We start from the raw sequence: 24,523 nt of genomic DNA on the forward strand, positions 1-24,523 counted from the left end.
TGCACCTTACTCGGGTAACCAGGTGCACGCACACACAGACACACACACATGCTGCCTCACCTTGGCTACATTTCCCAGGTACTGATAAAATTATGTGTGTAAGTATCTCAAGCCACCTCCCTATCCAGCTTCACTGGTTTTTATATTTAGCTTTGGAAACGGAATTATATATTTTTTAAACATGTATTTATCCAGGTGCATCAATTAAGAACAAATTATTATTTACAATGACTGCAATTGCTTGTACTTAGGAAATGTATGTAATGCTTTCCTGATTACCTAATCGCATTCACTCAAAACAACAAAGGAGCGAGGTATTTTTCTGCTCCAGGGGGGGAGCCAGGCTACGGTGTACCCTGCTTTTGAAGATGCATGGAGTCGTGATGAGGACTGATGCATAAACACACCTACCTGTACAATTGGCCCAGCGGCATCCGGGTTTGGCCGGTGTAGGCCGTCATTGTAAATAAGAATTTGTTCTTAACTTACTTCCCTAGTTAAACAAAAGGTTCAATATTTTTTTTAAATCTACATTTAATGTGGATGATTACGGATAATCATGAATGAATCAGGAATAATGATGAAAAATAAAGTTAGACACATATCATACACGACAAGACATGCTAACCTCTCACCATTACCAATCACATTTATTTGGGGAATGACATTTATGCCTCAAACATTCTTACTCAGCATTATTCACGATTCATTCATGATTATCCGTAATCATGGTAGCATCCACATTAATGTATACGTTTTCAGAAACATAAAAGTTTCTCCAAAATAACACATTACGTTATTTACCATTCATTTCTATGAATGGCTAGGAATATGGGACCAAATACTAAACTTGACAAAATTTCATAGACTATAAAGTGAATTTGTCCAAATTCTTATGACACCGTCAAATGGGGGGATTAGATAGATAAAGTTCTTTAATTTCTAAATGGTATAACAGATATGTAATAAAAAATACCCTCAAATAAAAGGTGATACTTTGCACTGTCCCTTTATAGGAAACATTGGATCTCAAATACTGGAGTATAGAGGCAAATTAAACGTTTTCACTTCAATGTCCAAATAAATATGTAGGGGGGTTAAGAATATAATCATGGTGCTACTGAAGACTTCTCTAAAACTACAAATGCAGTTTAACACCTACTGTGGTGTTAGAGAATAAACCTTAACAGAATTTGAATGTCTGTTGTAATAACTGATTTATCATTTAATTTTTTTATACAAAAATGGAAATGTATAGCGTTGGTGATTTGTGCATTTCAAATCAAATGTTATTTGTCACATGCGTCGAATACAACAGGTGTAGAAATGCTTACTTACAAGCCCTTAACCAACAATGCCGTTTTAAGAAAGAATAAGTGTTAAGAAAGTATTTACTAAATAAACTGAAGTAAACAGTAAATAAATAAAAAGAAAATAGAAAAATAACAAATAATTAAAGAGCAATAATAAAATAACAAGGCTATATACGGGGAGTACTGGTACAGAGTTCATGTGCGGGGCACAGGTTAGTCGAGGTCATATATATACATGTGGGTAGTGGTAAAGTGACTATACATAGATAAACCTATGGATGGGTATCTGCATTGTACTTTGAGATATAGAATCTGTGGTGTTCATATCAGCATTCCATTATTCCAATGATGAGCAGAGTACAACCAGCAGAACTGGAGCCAAACCAGTCCTCAAAGCCTCTTTGAACATGAAGCTCAAGAGACACACCTTTCTGTCATCCATTCACGCACAAATGTGTCAGTCAGCCATGTTTCTGTCTCTCTCTTGCCCCCCGGACATTTGCATTATTTATTCTGTCCTCGTTGTTTTAGCTGAAATCAGCACTGCATTGGTGTTGCCTCCTACTGGCAGCTTCATGTTTACGTAGGAATACCTATAACCTGTAGGATACCCTACTACACTTAAACAGATCAAGTGATTTGCACTGTCAGTCCTCTGTCTAAACATGTTGGCCAAATGTTTGCAGTTTGATTGATTTGACATTTGTTCCTTATGCTTGTATATCATTCCACTGTGCTTGAGACAGACCTGGAGGTGATTGTTGAAGTATGTAAGTGACTGATCGCAAAATATGGGTCATCATACATAAAAATGATTATAATAATTGGAGTGACTGATATTCCGGTTCTAATGTACGTCTTTAACCTTCTTTGATAAATGAGGATTTAGCCAATCCGTTATAAAAACCAGTATACATACAAGAAGAATACAAACAGACAATGAAAACATACGCTAGGGGGTACAACAAATGACAGATTATACAAAGACCTTAAAATAAACACACATTGATTGTTTTAACAGCTTTCTAATTAGAAGAATGTAGAATGGTCTTAATGTACTGCTCAAATTCCTTATAGAAAACATGGACGTTTTTTTTATTAGTGAATTTACATTTATGAATATGACATTTTTCAATTAGCACAATTAGATTGGAGGTAAAACTGTTTTTCTTTATCCTTCTGATGGTTAAGGAAACTGAGCAGCACATTCTCCCATGAAAAACAAAAGTAATCAAGAATATTAACAATTATAAAACTATGAATATCTTAACATATATATATATGCAAAACTGTTTCTGGATGCTCAACAAAGAGTACAGTTAATGTTTTTTTGAGTTTCTTCAGGTAATGATTCGCAGGGTAATATTTCTGGATCATTCTGAAAGAGACCTCTTTGACCTTGTTAACAAGCAGGTATTTGTGTGGTAATAACCAGACTTTTTTCCAACAGATATTATTGACAAATGTATTCCAGTAAATTGTGACATAAGGAATGGATACAATATCCCTTTGAAATAAAGCAGGTATAGATCTGTTGTTCTGAGGGAGCAAGGAGAAACACATTTTTCCTATTGAAGAGTCAACTGTATTAAGGGAGGGTAGGTCAAGAAGGTGAGGTCTGGTTACACCTATAAACAACATGAGAGTTCCAGATGGAATAGCATCAAAGACTATGGCGAACTCTAGGTGTACCAGGGATATGTAACGTGATACAAATTTCCTCATAATTGAGTAACAATCATGCATTAAAAAGCTGACTCACCAGCAGGATATTATTGAGCCAGTTGTCTTTGAAAAACAGATCATTTTGTCGGAATCTTATCAATGTTATTTGTTACAAAGTAACAAAACTGAAGCCACCAAAATGGGAGAAGATATAATGAGGGATGAAATTCCAAATTGAAGTTGGATTCTTTAAGAAATGTTTAGCACAGTTTATCTTAAAAGTATTATTCAAAGTTCATAACGACAGGTTTCCCCAATGTTGCCAATCCGTTTCGACCGGTTTCTCGAAGAAAGCAAACAGTCAGGCTCATTCCCCGCCCTCTTTCCGTATCAACGCACAGCAGTTACACAGGGAGGGGACTATGGGACTCTTTTTGCAAATTGCTAGAGTTTGACACCCCATTCGTCAAACGCTCACAGCTGACCCACCGGCAAAAGCACTGGAGGAGAAGTAACGTAGGACGGAGTAGTAGGATGCTCTCACAAAATTGGAGGTTTGTGAATAAGGCTATGTTACGGCATTGATACACTGAATAATAACTTTACTTCAGCAGTATACACTGGGAAGCTGTCATATTACCGCATGTGATAGGCTAAACATATTTTTTGGATGCCTGTTTTTTCTGTGTTGCTGCAGCGCTGAACGATTCCTGTTTTCATCAGGTCTCGTGCCAGTCCTCTAGCGCTGGTTGACATGGGCGGGTGATGAGTCTTGACCGACGAGTTACTACCGGGATTACTATGACGGAATTCCTTTCTGTGAAGACTAATTGCATAAAACATCTTAAGTGTTCCATTAAGGAATAACTTCCTCATACCTAAGGGTGTTGCATAGAGCCCCTCAAACATTTCCTTAAGTAAGTTTGAAGGCAGGTACGGCAAGAAAGACTCCGGGTACCATGGAGACGACTTGAATCACTTACTGAAGGTCTTGTCAACGAGATCGCAAAATAGAACTTCTGCGTTCAAGAAAGGAGAAACGAATTGATTCCGAAGATATTCAACCATTTTTTTTAGTTCTCAACTTGTTTCTATTACTTTCTAGCACGTCAAGCTAATTTAGAGTAGGTAGCTTTGTAGGGGCTTGGATTATACACCTTCCATTGTTTAGCTAGCTAACTGGTGACTGTATTCCTTTTGAAATCAGGGCAGAAGAAAGCGACATTCATCTCCACAAATGCATGTTTACATTGATATCCATACTAAATGATTCAGTTAATGGACATAATGGGCACCCTTAACGTGATCACTTAATTTAAGGGGGTAATTCGCCCGAAAATGTTTTGTGCGACTGATTTAAAGTTAAGGAAATACACGTAAGACGTTTTATGCTACTAGGCCTTATTTGAGTACTTAAATGCATGCATTCTCACTTGAAGTAATCACTCACTGATTTTACGTGTCTGGAGAGGTGACAGTAAGGGTTCCCCTTTCACCAACCCAGTCCTGTATTTAAATAGACAAGTATCTCAAGACCAGTTTGTTTTTGTATGAACCTCCGAATCCTTCCAAGTCGCTATGCAATCTATACTTTAAAAAATTAAATGCATAAACCCTTACTTTATTTCAGTAGCTGAAATAAAAGATGCCAGAAATGTTCCAAGCTAATTTCTCAAATTTGTGCACAAATGTAAGTCCCTGATAGTGAGCATTTCTCCTTTGCAAAAATAATCCATCCACCTGACTGGTGTGGCATATCAAGAAGCTGATTCAACAGCATGATCATTACACAGTTGCACCTTGTGCTGGGGAAAAAAGGCCACTAAAATGTGCTGTTTTCTCACAACACAATGCCTCAGATGTCTCAAGTTTTGAGGGAGGGTGTAATTGGCATGCTAACTGCAGGGATGTCCACCAGAGCTGTTGCTATAGAATGTAATGTTAATTTCTCTACCATAAGCTGCCTCCATCATTTTAGAGAATTTGGCTTCCAACCAGTCGCAGACCACGTGTATGGTGTCATGTGGGCAAGTGGTTTGCTGACGTCAATGTTGTGAACCCATGGTGACAGTGGGGTTATGGTATGGGCAGGCATAAGCTACAGACAACAAAGACAATTGCATTTTATTGATGGCAATTTGAATGCACAGAGATACCGTGACGAGATCCTGAAGTCCATTGTCATGCCATTCATCTGCCGTCATCACCTCATGTTTCAGCATTATAATGCATGACCCCATGTCGCAAGGATCTGTACACAATTCCTGGAAGCTGAAAATGGCCCAGGTCTTCCATGGCCTGCATTCTCACCAGACATGGTACCCATTGAGCGTGTTTGGGATGCTCTGGATCGACGTGTATGACAGCGTGTTCCATTTCCCGCCAATATCCAGCAACTTTGCACAGCCATTGAAGAAGAGTGGGAGAACAATCCACAGGCCACAATCAACAGCTTGATCAACTCTATGTGAAGGAGATGTTGCAAATGAAGCAAATGGTGGTCACACCAGATACTGACTGGTTTCCTGGATTTCCCCTCATTGTCTAAGATTTAAAGATGTGGGTCAAAAAGAAAATACAAGTATTATCAGTCTTTTGGGGGTAAAGGACAGTCTACCGGTGTCTTTGCTAGCTAGCACACAATGTCCTTCGCTAACACCTGCTGAACATCTGCCCTCACCGTTGTTAACAGAACTGTGGGAAAGTAGTGCCCAGCAGGCGGGGGTTGAAGGAAACAGTTTACCGTGTCCTAGCTAGCTACCTATCCTGCCTGCTGTGTACCTGACGCACACAATGTCTTTCGCTCCTGCCTGCCAAACACCTGCCGTCGTTGACAGACCTGCAGGAAAGCAATGCCCAACAGGTGGGGGAATTGTTACCCTTCTCAGCCCATCCAGCTTTACACTCGTGTCCCCCAGAGTCCGGCTAGTACATAAAGCATCCTCCATTCAGGCTGCAAAGGTGTCGGGTCCTCCTTAACTCGATTTAATGGCCCCGCCTGCCTAAAAGAGCTGGGAAAATATGCATAATGTCACAATAAAACACTATTTTCCAGCACCATTTCCATGGGTAGAAAAGACTGCTGCACTGAAAAGAGTGTGCAACGTCTAGAAGTTGTCCGGAAATAGTGGTGGAAAATTGTTTTATTAAGACGGTCCGCATATTTTCCCTGTCAAATCGAGTTAAGGAGGAAACTGACACCTTTGCAGCCTGAAATGAGGATTATTTATGTACAAGCAGGCTGCCAGGCTGCCAGGGAGGCATGAGTGTTTAGCTGCCTGGGCACTTTAAAGTCAGACGCAGATGACAAATGATGTAAAAGGAATATTAGTGCTATCTGGTGGCCAGTTGGACTAGCTTCATCAGGGTCCCTTACCAAAAAAAGATTGCCGTTTTGAAACTGCAATAAAAGTGCAGTAACTGCAGTCGAATGTGTTATTTTGGAAGCAGTCATTGCAGAATAACTGCAGTTGAACTGAAAATTACTGCAGTAAAAAAACACATATTTTGGACACCGTATTTGCAGCATACTGCAGGTATACTGCCCTCTGACTGCAATCTTTTTTTGTAAGGGGTGGGAGCTGTCAGACAGGAGGTGTCAATTGCAAGGTGTCAATTGCATAAACTGAAATTAACATGTGAAAGCTTGTGTGTGTGTCTTATAATGGCGTCACCATGTCAACCAAAGGTTTGAATGACTCAGACATCCAGTGCTATCCCATTGTGTGGCACCACACCTTATCAGTAAAACAGGAAACCTGCATGACCTGTAAAGTGTTGTGTAGATCCACATGGTAGTGCAGTTTGCCCAAGGAATCACCTGTTTTATTATGTTGATCTTATGTTATGTTGATGCCATTCGTTTTTTGTTTTTTTTCACCTTTTATTTAACCAGGTAGGCCAGTTGAGAACAAGTTCTCATTTACAACTGTGACCTGGTCAAGATAAAGCAAAGCAGTGTGACACAAATAAAAACACAGAATTACACATGGAATAAACAAACGTACAGTCAACAGAATAAAAAAGTATATATACAGTGAGTGCAAATGGCGTAAGGAGGTAAGGCAATAAATTGGCCATAGTAGCGAAGTAATTACAATTTAGAAAATTAACACTGGAGTGATGGATGTGCAGATGATGTGCAAGTAGAAATACTGGTGTGCACAAGAGCAAAAAAAGTAAATAAAAACAATATGGGGATGAGGTAGGAAGTTTGAATGGGCTATTTACAGATGGGCTGTGTACAGCTGCAGTGATCGGTAAGCTGCTTAGATAGCTGATGCTTAAAGTTAGCGAGGGAGATATAAGTCTCCTACTTCCATGATTTTTGCAATTCGTTCCATTCATTTGCAGCAGAGAACTGGAAGGGAAGTCGGCCAAAGGGGGTCTTGGCTTTGGGGATGACCAGTGAGATATACCTACTGGAGCGCATGCTACGGGTGGGTGTTGTTATGGTGACCAGTGAGCTGAGTTAAGGTGGAGCTTTACCTAGCAAAGACTTGTAGATGACCTGGAGCCAGTGGGTCTGGCGACGATTATGTAGTGAGGGCCAGCTGGCGAGAGCATACAGGTTGCAGTGGTGGGTGGTATATGGGGCTTTGGTGACAAAACGGATGGCAGAGTGTTTGAGGCTATTTTGTAAATGACATCTTCGAGGATCGGTAGGATAGTCAGTTTTACGAGGGTATGTTTGGCAGCAAGAGTGAAGGAGGCTTTGTTGCTAAATAGGAAGCTGATTCTAGATTTAATTTTGGATTGGAGATGTTTAATATGAGTCTGGAAGGAGAGTTTACAGTCTAGCCAGACACCTAGGTATTTGTAGTTGTCCACATATTCTAAGTCAGAACCGTCCAGAGTAGTGATGCTAGTCGGGCAGGCGGGTTTGGGCAGCGATCGGTTGAAGAGCATGCATTTAGATTTACTACCGTTTAAGAGCAGTTGGGGGCCAAGGAGTCTTCTATGGCTTTGAAGCTTGTTTGCAGGTTTGTTAACACAGTGTCCAAAGAAGGGCCAGATGTATACAGAATGGTGTTGTCTGCGTAGAGGTGGATCAAGGAATCACCTGCAGCAAGAGCGACATTGTTGATATATACAGAGAAAAGAGTCGACCCGAGAATTGAATCCCTGTGGTACCCCCATAGAGACTGCCAGAGGTCGAACAACAGGCCCTCTGATTTGACACACTGAACTCTATCTGAGAGTAGTTGGTGAACCAGGTGAGGCAGTCATTTGAGAAACCAAGGCTGTTGAGTCTGCCAATAAGAATACAGTGATTGGCAGAGTCTTGGCCAGGTCGATGAAGACTGCTGCACAGTACTGTCAATTATCGATGGCGGTTATGATATCATTTAGTACCTTGAGCGTGGCTGAGGTGCACCATTGACCAGCTAGGAAACAGGATTGCACAGCGGAGAAGGTACAGTGGGATTCGAAATGGCCAGTGATCTGTTTGTTAACTTGGCTTTCGAAGACTTTAGAAAGGCAGGGCAGGATGGATATAGGTCTGTAACAGTTTGGGTAGAGAGTGTCACCCCCTTTTGAAGAGGGGGATGACCGTGGCAGCTTTCCAATCTGTAGGAATCTTGGACGATACGAAAGAGAGTTTGAACAGACTGGTAATAGGGGTTGTAACAATGGAGGCTGATAATTTTAGAAAGATAGGGTCCAGATTGTCTAGCCCGGCAGTAGTAACATTACTTGCCCTCAGCTCAACTCAAGTGATTTCAAATAAAAATGTATTGGTCACATACACATGGTTAGCAGATGTTTTGCGAGTGTAGCGAAATGCTTGTGCAACGTCTAACAAGTGTTATTTAACAATTCCACAACAAATACCTAATATACACAAATCTAAGTAAAGGAATGGAATAAGAATATATAAATATATGGATGAGCAATGACAGAGCGGCATAGGCTAAGATGCAATAGATAGAATACAGTATATACATATGAGATGAGTAATGCAAGATATGTAAACATTATTAAAGTGCCTAGTGTTCCATGTATTAAAGTGGTCAATGATTTCATGTCTGTATGTAGGCAGCAGCCTCTCTGTGCTAGTGATGGCTGTTTAACAGTCTGATGGCCATGAGATAGGAGCTGTTTTTCAGTCTCTCGGTCCCGGCTTTGATGCACCCGTACTGACCTCGCCTTCTGGGTGGTAGCGGGGGAAACAGGCAGTGGCTCGGTGGTTGTTGTCCTTGATGATCTTTTTGGCCTTCCTGTGACATCGGGTGGTGTAGGTGTCCTGGAGGGCAGGTAGTTTGCCCCTGGTGATGCATTGTGCAGACCTCACCACCCTCTTGAGAGCCCTGCGGTTGTGGGCGGTGCAGTTGCCGTACCAGGCTGTGATACAGCCCGAGAGGATGCTCTCAATTGTGCATCTGTAAAAGTTTAATGGTTTTAGGTGACAAGCCAAATTTCTACAGCCTACTGAGGTTGAAGAGGTGCTGTTGTGCCTTCTTCACGACGCTGTCTGTATGGGTGGACCATTTCAGTTTGTCTATGATGTGTACGCCGAGGAACTATCTTCACCACCTGGGGGCAGCCCGTCAGGAAGTCCAGGACCCAGTTGCACAGGGTGGGGTTGAGACCCAGGGCCTCAAGCTTATTGATAAGCTTGGAGGTTACTATGGTGTTGAATGCTGAACTATTGTTAATGAACAGCATTTTTACATAGGTATTCCTCTTGTCCAGATGGGATAGGGCAGTGTGATGGCATTTGCATCGTCTGTGGAACTATTAGGGCGGTAGTCATTTAGTTCAGTTACCTTTGCACTCTTGGGTACAGGAACAATGGTGGCTTTAATGGATGTACGTTTTATACAGGGAAACAGGTAAATCTAGTGTTGAATGGCCCATGAATCATCCCCTTGTCTGGGTGTAGTGATGGCCCTGGGGATTTATGCCGTTAAAGGGAGCTGCTCCACTAAGACGATGGCATTTTCCCGTTTGAGCAGAAGCCCATCCTCTCTCCTCCTTGACCCGGTAACCGAGGAGTGAGGAAATTCGTTAGTAGGCAAACAGAAGACGGTCCTCCCCACTTCGATAGCCTCCTTTCGGCGAGGAAGCACAAGTGTATCCTACCGGAGTTCTTCACCGAAGAGTTTAGAAATCTGCCCACACCCCCTTTGAATCAGCTATTGTTTTCTCGAAGGAGAACGAATGCAAACATTTAAAAACGATATGCTACTTATCTATTGATCAAAGTAATTTGTTTTGATCACTATATACATATTTTGGGGGATTCCACCCTGTGAATTTAATTTGCCTGATGACGCGCGATTGGTGGAGAGTCTATTTCTGTGTATTTCTGTCCACTTTCATGCTCTTCACAGTCTTTCCTCGATTACCTTTGACCTTTTTCAAAAGAAGGCCCGATACGAGAGAGGATGCAGGAGTTTAGCAAAGGCCACTGTTTCCCTCATAAACACTCTTCTGTTAAAGACCCACTGCAGTCAAATGTGATTTCTATGTGTTTTATATACATTTCCACACTGAGGTTGGAATAATATTGCGAAAATTAGTGTAAGCTGTTTTAAAAAGACTGCCTGAAAACTTCAGTCTGTTTTTGTGGGATGGAGTTTTGGCCTGCCTGGTGACATCACAATGCTGTAAATTAGATGATAGACCAATAAGAAATAGTTCCAAACATCTGCCAATAACTACTAGTTTTTAGTTTTCCTCTTCCCCCTCAAGCAAAATTCTTGTTTGAGAAATTCCTCTTTGCTAAGAAGCTAGAAGCTTTTTGTTTCTTTTTGACCATTTTAATTTAAAAATACCACAGTAAGGTACTTAATTTTTAACCAGAAATGATTTGATATTGAGATAAAAACGGTTGCATTGGACTTTTTCCCCCCAAAACCAGTCAGATATAATTTGATTGTTAAAGCTCAACATTTAACTTTTTGGGTGACCTGAACAATTTCACATAGAAATGTGAGCTATAGATCTCACTCATTGCCAGGTCTAAGAAGTGGTAGATCTCTTTCTATGTGTGCTATTTCTGTGCTTCCTGTAAAGGTTCCTTTTTGCATCAAACAGCTGAAAATACAATATTTTTGGTTATGGAAAATATATTTCACGGCATTTTAGATGGTACAATGATTCGCTACACTATACTTGCTTGTTTTGTCATATTAACTGAAATTAGGCAAACTGTCAGAATTTTAGCAACCAGGAAATGGCAGAGCGATATCTGTATAATGCACCTTTTAAAGCCTACTTATCTTGGAAGTTTCAAATGGCAGGCTTTGTCAGATAACCCTGTGTATCCCGTAGTCTGGAACGTTCTACACGGTCTGTTCTGTTGGATTTTGTAGACTGCGGGTTTGAGTTGAAGAAGTCTCTTCTCAACGACAAGCAGCGCACAGTACTTGTTTGTATTTTGGAATACTTTTAAGTAAAGTACTTCCAAAAGACTGAATTTATAGTTTCAGGCATGTAGGATGATCTTGCATTGTGTGGATCTGTAGAATCGGTAGGTTTCTTGGTGTCTCCAGTGATGGGAAAGAGACCAAGGGTTCAGCCCGTCTTCCCCCCCCACCCTTCCAGGTTGTAATTGTATTGAATAGAGAGATGTCAGGACAGTAACCCTAGCCTCATGTAGCTGTTCTCTGTGAATGCCATTTATCCTTAGCTCCCTCCCGGTTAATAATGGGTATCATTGGTTGACCGATTCAGTGTTGCTCCTTAATCTGTCTGTGTGGATCCTAATCTTCCCTCCCGCCAAATTCTGTTGTACGACTAATAGCCCATGTAGTCCTACTCAACATCTTCCCATTCAAGATGACCTGCATTCTAAATATCAGTTTACCGTTCCCAAAGCTGAAGTTAGTTGTATAACAGAATTATTATAGTACTGTCTTCATTATAATGACTGTCCCTGTGTGCACGTGTGCCACACACTCCAGTGAATGAGTGCTTTGCTGTTCCCTGCATGCTGACTGTCTGTATTTCCAAATGGCACCCTATTCACTATTTAGTGCACCAGAACCCTATGGGTGAGGAAGCCTGACTGATGGCCATTGTACTGTCAACACTCCATCCCTTGTCTTCCAATGAGATACTGACCAAGAGGAGAGAGCGAGATGCTGATTGGACTCATTTCACTTCAACAATACAGCCTTTCATACAGGGCTGGTATATTGTATATGGCCCATCCACTTTGGTCACAGAGTATTTGAATATGGTGCATGCTTATTTATTAGAGGGAAATGGGGTGATCTAGAACTAGAACATGCAAATGTTATGACCATTTAAGTCAAGAGAGTAAGATTGAAATTGAAGGGATGTTATTTCAGGTGGATCATCCCGTCCAAGAAAACTACTGTAGGACTGCCTGAACGTATACATCTGATCTCTGGGTTAGTGCTATACGGAATTCTTGGGACATCCTTAACCCTTACCGTAACCCTGACCTAACCCGAACTCTTTTACATTTCTACTTCAATTGGGTGACGTCATAGTTGGATGTCCCAAGGATCCCGGATAGCAAGAACCACTGTCTTACCTCTGTCGCAGCACTGATCTCTAACCTCTTACCTGTGTGTGTCCTCCTCCAGGACGGCTACAGGAGCTCAGAGAGACATGGAGTTCAGGGATCTAACGGCCAGGGCCGGACTCTGGTATGAAAACTTCATGAAGAATGCAGGTGAGGATCCATCACTAACTGCTGTCCGGCGACGCATAGATTTTTAGTTTTGGTATTAAAGGTAAATGTTCAATTCCAGTGGAAGCCAGAGGATAATGCATAAAAGCCTTATGTAACATTCTCTTCCATTGTGTTACTTGGTGGAAACGGACAGATATAGACTCTTCATCTAGCTATGGTTGGTCTTTTGGGGTTGATGAAATGGTGCTGATAATTACAAGCCATGGGAATCGACTCTAAATCTACCCTCTTAAACTTGTTCATATTGGTGTATCTCAGTTGAATGGTTGGCTAGATAGCATGATGTATTGAGTTATGTTGAATCACACTCAACCCTTCTCTGCTTTCCAGACCCCAGGACAGAGGACTGGTTTCTCATGTCATCGCCGCTCCCCCAAACCATAATAATCGTGGCGTACATCTACTTTGTCACCCGGCTGGGACCCAGACTCATGGAGAACCGCAAGGCTTTCCAACTCAAAGAAATTCTCATTTTCTACAACTTCAGCGTGGTCGCCTTGTCCCTCTACATGTGCTATGAGGTGGGTCTCTTTCTCAATTGACTTCTGACAGGCTCTAGTGTTTGTTACTGCCTCGTCTAGCAATACGATCTTGTTTAGCAAAAAAACTCAACCACCGTGGTTTCCACTTTGTAATACCTTCCACTACATTCTTTAGTTTGAATGTAGAGACAGTGCGTTTCAGTTGGCGTCTAGTCTTTGTTTAAAGGAGAGCAAGCGCAACGACAACTGTGTTGTGATTAGGAGTCTGTTGATTTGAATGAATTGTCTCTTACTGTATGTAGTATGTGATGTCGGGCTGGGGGACGGGCTACACGTTCCACTGCGACCTAGTGGACTACTCGGACTCGCCGCAGGCATTGAGGGTAAGAGCAGTAGAATGTGACGCAACCTGCTATACAGTACAGGAAGACATCTTCATACTAATAGTTCTGATAGTTCCTTTGTCTCTATTAACACCCATTCACCTGTGGATTCCTCCACTGACTCTAGAATGCTAACAAACTTTTGGAACAAAGAATCACTGAGAGCAGGCCATTCCATAGCCGTGACTCACACCACGTTTTCTGTGTTGCATAATGTCATTTAGTCGTGTGGTGAGGCCTGTTAGGTCACCACCATTTTGAATTGGATGGTTTTGCTTATCTGTAAGAAATGTAATTATTCCTGTCTTGCTAACCTCGCTCTCCTCCTTTTTAGATGGCTGGGACGTGTTGGCTCTACTACTTCTCAAAGTTCATAGAGATGTTGGACACAGTAAGCTGATTCCCTTTAGTACAGCTTTCTGACTGTCTGTGTCTCGTTTGTTCAGTTGTCTGTTTTTTTCTTTGTCCCAATGCAGCTGTTTTTATATCAATATGAAATCATCTCTGGGTAACGATCAAGTACCTTACTGTACTTGAAGCAGGAAGCACCAGTGACTAGATCAATACAAAAGAGTTCAGTTGAAGCATATGCTAAGCTACAGGACTGTTTTGCTAGCACAGACTAGAATATGTTCCGGAATTCTTCCTATGGTATTGAGGAGTACACCACATCAGTCATTGGCTTCATCAATAAGTGCATCAATGACGTTGTCCCAACAGTGACCATTTCTACATACCCCAACCAGAAGCCATGGATTACAGGCAACACCCACACTGAGCTAAAGGCTAGAGGCTGCTGCTTTCAAGGAGCGGTACTCTAACCCAGAAGCTTATAAGAAATCCCGCTATGCCCTCTGATTTACCATCAAACAGGCAAAGCGGCAAAGTTCAAATTGTACAAGACCAGCTCTGACGCTCGTCGGACGTGGCAGGGCTTGCAAACCGTTACAGGCTACAAAGGGAAGCACAGCCGAGAGCTGCCTAGTGACACGAGCCTACCAGACGAGCTGAACTACTTAAATGCTCGCTTCGAGGAAAATAACACTGAAACCTGCATGAGAGTACCAGCTGTTCCGGAAGACTGCCCGCAGCCGATGTAAGGCCTTTTAAACAGGTCAACATTCACAAGGCCGCAGGGCCAGACGGATTACCAGGATGTGTGCAGCGAGCATGCGCTGACCAACTGGCAAGTGTCTTCACTGACATTTTCAACCTCTCCCTGTCGGGGTCTGTAATACCAACATGTTTTAAGCAGACCACCATAGTCCTTGTGCCCAAGAACATTAAGATAACCTGCCTAAATGACTACCGACCCGTAGCACTCACATCTGTAGCCATGAAGTGCTTTGAAAGGCTGGTCATGGCTCCCATCAACACCATTATCCCAGAAACCCTAGACCCACTCCAACTTTCATACCGCCCCAACAGATCCACAGATGATGCAATCTCTATTGCACTCCACATGGCCCTTTCCACCTGGACGAAAGGAACACCTACATAGGAGTGCTATTCATTGACTACAGCTCAGTCTTCAACACCATAGTGCCCTCAAAGCTCATCAATAAGCAAAGGACCCTGGGACTAAACACCCCCCTCTGCAACTGGTCTTCCTCACAGGCCGCTCCCAGGTGGTAAGGGTAGGTAGCAACACATCCGCCACGCTGATCCTCAACACAGGGGCCCCTCAGGGGTGCTTGCTTAGTCCCTGTTCACTCATGACTGCACGGCCAGGCATGACTCCAAAACCATCACTAAGTTTTGCCGAAGACACAACAGTGGTAGGTTTGATCACCAACAATGACGAGACAACATATAGGGAGGAGGTCAGAGACCTGGCTGTGTGGTGCCTGGAAAACAACCTCTCCCTCAACGTGATCAAGACAAAGGAGATGATTGTGGACTACAGAAAAAGGAGGACCAAGCACGCCTCCATTCTTATCGATGGGGCTGTAGTGGAGCAGGTTGAGAGCTTCAAGTTCCCTGCTGTCCACATCACCAACAAACTAACATGGTCCAAGCACACCAAGCTAGTCGTGAAGAGGGCACGACACAGCCTATTCCCCCTGAAGAGATTTGGCATGGGTCCTCAGATCCTCAAAAGCTTCTACAGCTGCACCATCGAGAGCATCCTGACTGGTTGCATCACTGCCTGGTATGGAAACTGCTTGGCCTCCGACCGCAAGGTACTACAGAGAGTAGTGCGTACAGCCCAGTACATCACTGGGGCCAAGCTTCCTGCCATCCAGGACCTCTATACCAGGTGGTGTCAGAGGAAGGCCCTAAAAATAGTCAAAGACTCCAGCCACCCTAGTCATAGACTGTTCTCTCTGCTACCGCACGGCAAGTATTACCGGAGCGCCAAGTCTAGGTCCAAGAGGCTTCTAAACAGCTTCTACATCTAATGAAATGGCTACCCAGACTATTTGCATTGCCCCCCCCCACTCTCCCTCTTTTACACCGCTGCTACTCTCTGTTGTTATCATCTTTGCATTGTCACTTTAATAACTCTACCTACATGTACGTATTACCTCAACTAACCGGTGTCCCCGCACATTGACTCCGTACCGGTACCCTCCTGTATAGTCTCGTTGTTGTTATTTTACTGCTGCTCTTTAATTACTTTTTACTTTTATTTCTTATTCTTATCTGTATTTTTTCTACCTGCATTGTTGGTTAGAGGCTCGTATGCAAGCATTTCACTGTTAGGTCTACACCTGTTGTATTCGGCGCATATGACGAATACAATTTGATTTGATTTGTAATAGATTTCCATTCATTTGAGCAAAAATAGCTTTTTTGCTAAATTACTTCTCAAGCAATAATTTTACTAGGACTGTCTGTAAGTGGTCTGAGTGGGGAGAGAGAAACTGAAAAATAGCTGTTATTGGCAAAGCGGTTTGGAACGCTCTTTATTGGTTTATTCACCTATTTACACCATGGAAAGCAGACCCCCCCCTGTTCAAATCTGCTGATTTAGAATGTCCTGTGTAGATTGTATTTTCAACCAGCAACTTTTTAGGAAATTACACTGATCACATTTTTTCAGACTTTTACAGTGTTAGTTTCATTAGCTGTTGTACAATATGATATAAACCACAGGTAAAAAAAAAAATTTTGACTGCACTGGGCCTTTAAATTAAATGGCTGAATTCTCCCTTTCTTTCAGATCTTCTTTGTTCTGAGGAAGAAGAACAGTCAGGTTACGTTCCTCCATGTCTATCATCACTCGATCATGCCCTTTACCTGGTGGTTTGGGGTCCGGTTCGCTCCAGGTACAGTATACAAGGGCTTGAATTGGTACAGTGACTGTATTAGCACATTGGTGTCATAACACCTAATGGATTATACCAGCAGATTAGTGATGGTCTGTACCAGGAAAATGTCACTATTCATTAAGCATGTTGTCTTCCTTAGTAGCTGTTGTCAAATTGGAACACAGAAACATGGCCACTTAGGGATAGCATTGCCGTATAGCAGTTATTCTCAAACTGGGGTGCGTGTACCTTCAGGGGTACGCGCAATGCCGTCAGATGTATGCCCAATAAAAATGTGATTCACATTAAAAAAGTGTTTATTTTTTTCAAATGTTTTTTTTTTTCCAAACAGTTCATTTATATTTTCCAACAGGGCTATACATTTGTGTGAGTTTTTTTCTCACCAGAGTGGCCTCGTTTCACTGCCAAAAATCAAATTAAACCATCTAGTGTTCAGCAAAATAACAATACAATGTCAAATACAGTCAAATAATTAACATCCAATCACATTAACCGTTACTCTCTCGCGGGAATTCCACTAACGGTCCGTATATGGCCAAACGTGGCTGCTGCTCATGTTTGTATCTGTACTGATGATGCAAAAGCCATGACAGGAAGACAAAGTTAACCATCTTCACTGTAGTGTCCAAAATAGTATTTCAAGCTGTCATGCATTCCCTTGGCAGCAAGAGCCTTTCGTGGATGCTGCAGTGTACCCAAGTGTTAACACTCCAGTTAACTTTGCCTTAATCATAGCCTCACTGGCAAGCAGTTGCTCCCGACAACACTTGGGTACACTGCAGCATCCACGAGAGGCTCTTGCTGCCAAGGGAATGCCTGACAGCTTAAATACTATTTTGGACACTACAGTGAAAATGGTTAACTTTGTTAAAGCAAGGCCCCTGAACTCTCGTGTATTTTCTGCACTATGCAATGATATGGGCAGCGACCATGTAACGCTTTTACAACATACAGAAGTGTGCTGGTTATCAAGGGGCAAAGTATTGACACGTTTTTTTTTTAAATTGAGAGACGAGCTTAAAGTTTTCTTTACTGACCATAATTTTCACTTGTCTGACCGCTTGCATGATGACGAGTTTCTCACGCGACTGCCTATCTGGGTGATGTTTTTTCTCGCCTGAATGATCTGAATCTAGGATTACAGGGACTCTCTGCAACTATTCAATGTGTGGGACAAAATTGAGGCTATGATTAAGGAGTTAAGGAGCTCTTCTCTTCTCTGTCTGCATTAACAAGGACAACAGACAGGTCTTTCCATCATTGTATTATTTCTTTGTGTGAAAATGAACTCAAGCTTACGGACAATGTCAAATGTGATATAGCGAAGGACCTGAGTGAGATGGGTGTAAAATTACGCAGGTACTTTCCCGAAACGGATGACACAAACAACTGGATTCGTTATCCCTTTCATGTCCTGCCTCGGGTCCTCTTACCGATATCTGAACAAGAGAGCCTCATCGAAATTGCAACAAGTGGTTCTATGAAAATTGAATTTAATCAGAAGCCACAGCCAGATTGCTGGGTTGCCAAATAGTGTTCTGCCTTGGCAAATCGCGCTGTTAAAACACTGATGCCCTTTGCAGCCACGTACCTATGTGAGAGTGGATTCTCGGCCCTCACTAGCATGAAAACTAAATACAGGCACAGACTGTGTGTGGAAAATTATTTAAGACTGAGACTCTCTCCAATACAACCCAACACTGCAGAGTTATGTGCATCTGTTCAAGCACACCCTCTCATTAACCTGTGGTGAGTTATTCACAATTTTCAATGAACAAATAAGGTTTTATTTGTAAAATGGTTAAATAAAAAAAAATTATTGATTTATTATTTGCGCCCTGGTCCTATAAGAGATCTTTGTCACCTCCCACGAGCCGGGTTGTGACAAACTCATTCTTATGTTTAATAAATGTATCGTATAGTGTGTTTGTGTGGCAGGCTTACAATGATGGCAACAATAAAAACATTTTTGAGAGTGCACTGACCCTGGTGCTACAGTGGGTACGCAGCTGGAGGTTGAATGTTTTGAAGGGGTACGGGACTAAACAGTTTGGGAACCACTGCCCTGTAGAACAAAAAAAATCCTAACTGCTAATTGCTCATCTCGTCCTCTAGGTGGCCAGGGGACATTCCATGCCCTGTTGAACTGTGTGGTCCATGTCATCATGTACTCCTACTACGGCCTGTCTGCCCTGGGCCCCGCCTACCAGAAGTACCTCTGGTGGAAGAAGTACCTCACCACCATTCAGCTGGTACGTACTGCACTGCACTAGACTAGTGTGGGAGTTGAAATTGAATTTGAATCAGAAGTCATATGTTTTTATGAACAAGGATAGGATTATGTTAAAAACAAGTAATATTTGACCTTCCTCTGTCTGTCCTCCAGATCCAGTTTGTGATCGTTACCACCCACATCTGGCAGTACTTCTTCATGAAGGACTGTCCCTACCAGTTCCCCATCTTCATCTACATCATTGGCCTCTATGGCCTGGTCTTCCTCCTCCTCTTCCTCAACTTCTGGTACCACGCCTACACCAAGGGCAAGAGGCTTCCCAAGGTACTTCAGGCCAAAACCTGGGCCCACCCCTACAACAAAACCAACGGCGAAATAACCAACGGGAATGGTTTCCACTGTGACAAGGATAAGTGACAGGAGATCAGTCAATCAGGCTTAGGATAAAGGGTCGATCTCATTTGAATATGAGCCTATTCATGAACTGAAATTAGACATGGAATTTAGAATTTAGAGTACTGGGGTGTATTCACTAGGAACCAAACGGCTAGGTACCTACGTGAATTTGTCTAATAGAAACTGTCTTTTTCCATTTGGCGTAAACGGTTTCCATTGCAACATTTTTTGGACTAATGATTTCATCCCAGGTTAGGTATGCAGGAGTTTTGTTTTCCAGTATAAAAGTCAGTGCACTATTGAACTCAGAGAATTGACCCCTCACCTCTGGACCTTCTGGTATTTTCTTTTCTCTCTGCTACAGCAATCTCTCAGAGTTATGAACCAAAGCTCTACTGGACTTTTTGTATTAGATATTTTAAACTTTTATACCTGTGCTTTTCTTTCCTGTTCAGGGTGAAAGCACAAGTTGAGTGTTTTTTAAAATTTTTATAAACAGATAGTTGATGTTAGACGTGTGTTAGGTTAGTCAATGTTGGGGCAGTTCAGTAGCTTTGTCCCACCAGCCCAAATTACCTTTGCCGTTTAGAGTTGGTGCTGAACCTCTCTAGCTTAGGCTGTAGAATTCAGCTTTATAATGTGACCTTGATTTCAGCTGGTTTCTATATTTCAATACCTGTACTTTAAAAAATAATTTTAATACATTTTCTATGCATTTAATTGTAAACCATTTGTATATTCTGCTACTGAAAGTGTAGCAGGATTTTGTCTGTCTTGAGTATGTGAGCCATCCTCCATAGTTGAGGCCTGATGTATTTCCTGGGTCTGGTCACATGGCTGGGAAAAACTCTGGGCCCTACCCATAGTATACCTGTAATGGTGGAAGGATACAGGATAACAATTTTGCCAGTAAGAACCAATGTTTACATGTATACTGAGTGGAGTGTATTGGTGTTGACCCCCCCCCCACCTTTTCATCAATTCTGCACCCATTTCTCTCTGGTTTGAGTCACAGCCTCTACTGGTGCTGAGAAACTTTGGAAGCCAACCTGCTCCTACTGTTAAAGAGCTGTAGGCCTACTTGAATCTCATTGAAATCTGTCTGTATTATGTCCAACAGAAGTGACGGTGTGACATTTGAAGCCAGAGAGAAAAGTGTAGCACTGTTCTTGCAAGAACCGGAGCAGAGTGCACATTTCGCTTTAGCTCTGTCGCAAGCAAAGAACGACACATATAAAAATAGATAAAAAAAACTGTAGCCATTGTTCACCACTGCATGCATATTAGTTGTATATCCACTCTTCCAAATTGAGTTCAGTCCTTATGCCATGCGTATGACAGTTAGTATGCTTTCTCACTGGGTGTGTTCACATTTTGGTTTTCGCCTCCGAGCTCTGCTCAACTGGTGATTGAGGACACAGCATTAGTTAAGTGTAGGATGGGCCTCCACAGGTGTAGTAAAACCCCAGTGCCTGGGGTGTAGGCGGAGTCCAATAAGCAACAGCGATCTAGCTGATTTGAAATGTATTTGCTGATGTTAGCTCTAGTGTTATCCACCATGGGTTACTGTTCAGTGCCTTTGTCTAAGCCCCGCCGGCCATGATGCCGCTAATTCTGTATAAAAACAGTCATGTGTAAAGTAATTATTTTTGTATTTATATAAAAATAAATGCTGTTTTATACATCACCTGTGTTATATTATTGGAGCTTCGTTTGTAGCAGTTCAAATATTTAATTTTTTACTGTTTTCAGTCATTCACCCATAACCAATGCTGGATATAAGAAGTAGTAGTATAACTTTTTGAAATGGGTGAATGAATCTGGAGTCCACATGTTGACAATTTTAGACACTGGAATGATAAGTAAGAAAGCAGCACAGCTGACCTCTGAGGCACATGAACACATTTTTCTACTGGGAGGTGCTTTGAAACAGTGTCATGTTTTACACTGGTCTGGAACTACACTAATTATTTAAATCAGTTTTTGTTCATTTTTAAATTATTGTCTTAACACTTCAACCTTTTCAGAACTGAAATTGGTTGTGGACATTGATTAGAGCCTGAGCATTAATCCCACGAAATGACACTATGGGCCCAATTCAGACCTTTAAATGAAGGTGTGGCGGAGTTGTTTACAGATACGCTGACCTTGATTTAGGCTAATTCCACCACCTTTATGTGCGAGGAAACCAATGAAGGTCTAGCGAACCTACCAGTTCCATGTGGGAAAAGCATCTACTTTATTCTTTTGATAGTAATAACACCATTCTCCAGATCCATTTTTATTTGTCACATGAGCCGAATACAACACGTGTATGTATACCTTACCGTGAAATGCTTACTTACAAGCCCTTAATATTTGAGAATGACAATGTGTATGTGAAAGCTGATTAAAATGCATAATACCAACTATCAACAACTTTAACAGGCTGTCATAGACAAATAAAAATAGACCATCACTCAGTTTGTGGAGTTCAAGATTGTTTTTTTTATTAACAATGTATCCCTTTAATAAGATTGTATGCTTCTTTAGGTCAGCAATGCCCCAAAACACTATACAAGGGAAACCATGATTCAAGCAAAAACACACAAAAAAAAAATCATTAAATTATAATACAGTCTCAAGGAAAGAAAATATAAATAACTCTTCTCAGTCACTCTGCTATGGTACAGATATAATAAATAGATCCGACATCACTCAACAGACCTATAAATCACCCTAGGAGTCCACTTGTGTAGCAGCATAATAGCAAAACTAACCAATAGAAACAGAAACCTGTTCCCATGGAAACCTTACAGCAATCCATAAATGATCACGTCACCCTGTCCTCTCATCTCAGCCAATGATCGACAGCAATATCTGCATTGTGAAAACAACTTGGGGACAATTACTTTCCCCAGTTTGCAAACAAGTGATGGCAACCTATTATGATTTAAGACAATGAAACTATTACAAGCATTTGGAAGAAATAAATTAACACTTTTCAGAAACAGTGACAATGATCTAATATTACAGTTTTGACATGCCGTTTGTACATGCAGTGAGAGCGAAGCACGGAGGTAGGGTTTCGGACAACCTCTAAAAAAGAATCAATGAAAAGGTGTGAGAACCCGGCTGTTGCCACTGTCAGAGGCAGTGTCCTTCCAAACCAGGGTCAGAGATAGAGGAATACAGAAAGGGTGACAGAGAGCAAGCCACAGCAGTTATGTTCCATATGTCCAGATGGGGAAAAAAATGTTTTAAAAACACTACTGATGTTTGATTGTCTGACAGTCTATAGACAAATAGAAAAATGGTTGTTTAAACAAGAATGAGTCTTTTGATCATAAGCAGAGTTGGAAATAATAAACTTATGAGATCACAGCACAACCATCTCTAGCAGAAACCGACTGAGGGTATGACTATGAGGGAGGCTTCTAGAACCTTCTGTAGTGTTTCCATTATGAGGGAGAAGAGGATGAGTCCAGCACTGACTAGGATGGACTGAACATGCCCTTTTCATTTCATATCAGCATACACCAGAGCAAGATCACATTTTTCAAGACTTAGTCATATTTCATCCAGCTTGTGTTTAGGTTAAGTGTGATGTGTTATGTAGTTGATGCGTCTCCTGTGATGTCTGTTGGTCAGGCTTGTACATCCGTCTGAAAACAGCATTTGGTAAAACTGCTCCCCCTGTTGGCCATAGGCAGGAACAAAACTAGACGTGTTAGGTTTCATTTGTTCAGACAGTTGATCTCCTCTTTCTCAAGCAACTGGAGACAACACTTTCACACATTCTTTAACACCCATGCTCCCTCCATCTTGAACTTCAGCAAAACTTCTCCCCCCTTTTTTTATCCTTTCTCCCCTATTCTCTCCATCCCTCCCTTTTTTCACTATGTTGCTCTCTGTATCTCTATGTGAGGGTTGGAGGGAAAGCAGCGTCTCAACAGGGAGGGGGAGAAAGAGACGAGGAAAGTCAGAACTTCGTGGGAGGGTCTATATCCACTCCGACGGGCTTTGGTGGCTTCGACAGGATCGCTTCTGCTTCCTCGTACATCTGAGGGGACAGGATGTGACATGAGCATGAGGTCAGAGGTCACAGGAGATGACTGTCATATTACTGTTGTAACCACTAACGTAATCGGAAGTGTAAGGGTTGAGGAGCGTCGCTCTCCTCTCTCTGCCACTCAACCCATCACCCATACATTCTAACTACTAGAGAAGATCTGAAAGGATGTATATGCAATATAGCAAAAACAAATCCACTTAACCTAACAAAGACGTGGAGCTATTACCATAAACCCATCTAATTCTTCCAGAACAACATAAGTAACTAGAGATAGGGGCTAGGAATGAATTTGGGACTGGGGAGAAATGGAGAGACCGTATAGAAGAGGACCTTACCGGTATGAAGTGTACGTCCTGAAAGAGTTCCTGTATGAAGCGTCGAGAGGGCAAGCGGAACATACAGTGGGCCAGCAGGTGAGACACCTCAGAGTACAAACAGATATCATCAAACGCATAGGGAAACTTCTCTTTTATCCTGGAGAGAAAGAGAAAGCAGACACCATTAAAGCTCCAATGCAGCCATGTTTTTTTTGTATCTTAATATCAAAACTATTTCTGGGTAACAATTAAGAACCTTTCAGTGAATGTTTTCAATTAAAATGGTCAAAAATAAACAAATCCCTTCATAGCAAAGGGCAATTTCTCAAGCAAGAATTCTGCTAGGACTATCTGGGAGTGGAAAACTGAAAATGAGCTATCGATGCGGTAAATAGGTCACTGGAACTCGACCAAAACAATGGAAATGCCATGGAAACGTGTGGGGGAAAGATCCCGAATCTCCTCACTGCCCCTCAACAAAATTAGCCTACATTTAGGCTACTGCTTTTTAAAATTACCTATTTATTTATTTATTTTTAAATCTGTGTAAGGCTTGTCAACCTCAATACATTTTCATGTCATCGTCACCAACCAACTGCATTACGGTTAAAAATGACTAACATTTACTGATTTCTCTATGCTAGCTATACTACCAGCTTATACGAACAAGAGTTAGCATTTAGCAGTCACTTCTTCTAAACCTGAAAAGGGACTATTTCCAAATGTCATGCA

General features: G+C 41.8%; 2 protein-coding genes across 4 annotated transcripts in view; one reads left to right on the plus strand and one right to left on the minus strand.

Annotated features, from left to right (window-relative positions):
• Nucleotides 1-3,370: 3,370 nt before the first annotated feature.
• Nucleotides 3,371-21,107, plus strand: LOC115111834 (very long chain fatty acid elongase 7-like). Its single transcript, XM_029638313.2, has 8 exons — nt 3,371-3,532; nt 12,542-12,630; nt 12,982-13,172; nt 13,436-13,516; nt 13,851-13,907; nt 16,683-16,788; nt 18,907-19,043; nt 19,178-21,107. The coding sequence occupies exons 1-8, from the start codon at nt 3,513-3,515 to the stop codon at nt 19,439-19,441; spliced, it is 945 nt and encodes a 314-aa protein (XP_029494173.1). The 5' UTR covers nt 3,371-3,512; the 3' UTR covers nt 19,442-21,107.
• A 776-nt stretch (nt 21,108-21,883) lies between these two features.
• LOC115111833 (rapamycin-insensitive companion of mTOR-like) overlaps nt 21,884-24,523 on the minus strand; it is a 28,919-nt gene continuing 26,279 nt past the window's right edge. For all 3 annotated transcript variants that reach the window (XM_029638312.2, XM_029638311.2, XM_029638310.2), the window contains 2 exons: nt 23,810-23,948; nt 21,884-23,462 (listed from right to left, as the gene is read on the minus strand). In XM_029638312.2, coding sequence (XP_029494172.1) covers nt 23,382-23,462; nt 23,810-23,948 — 220 coding nt within the window. In that variant the 3' untranslated portion in view covers nt 21,884-23,381. The remainder of the gene's footprint in view (nt 23,463-23,809; nt 23,949-24,523) is intronic.

This window comes from Oncorhynchus nerka, linkage group LG27 (assembly GCF_034236695.1).
Source record: "Oncorhynchus nerka isolate Pitt River linkage group LG27, Oner_Uvic_2.0, whole genome shotgun sequence".
Lineage (NCBI taxonomy): Eukaryota > Metazoa > Chordata > Actinopteri > Salmoniformes > Salmonidae > Oncorhynchus > Oncorhynchus nerka.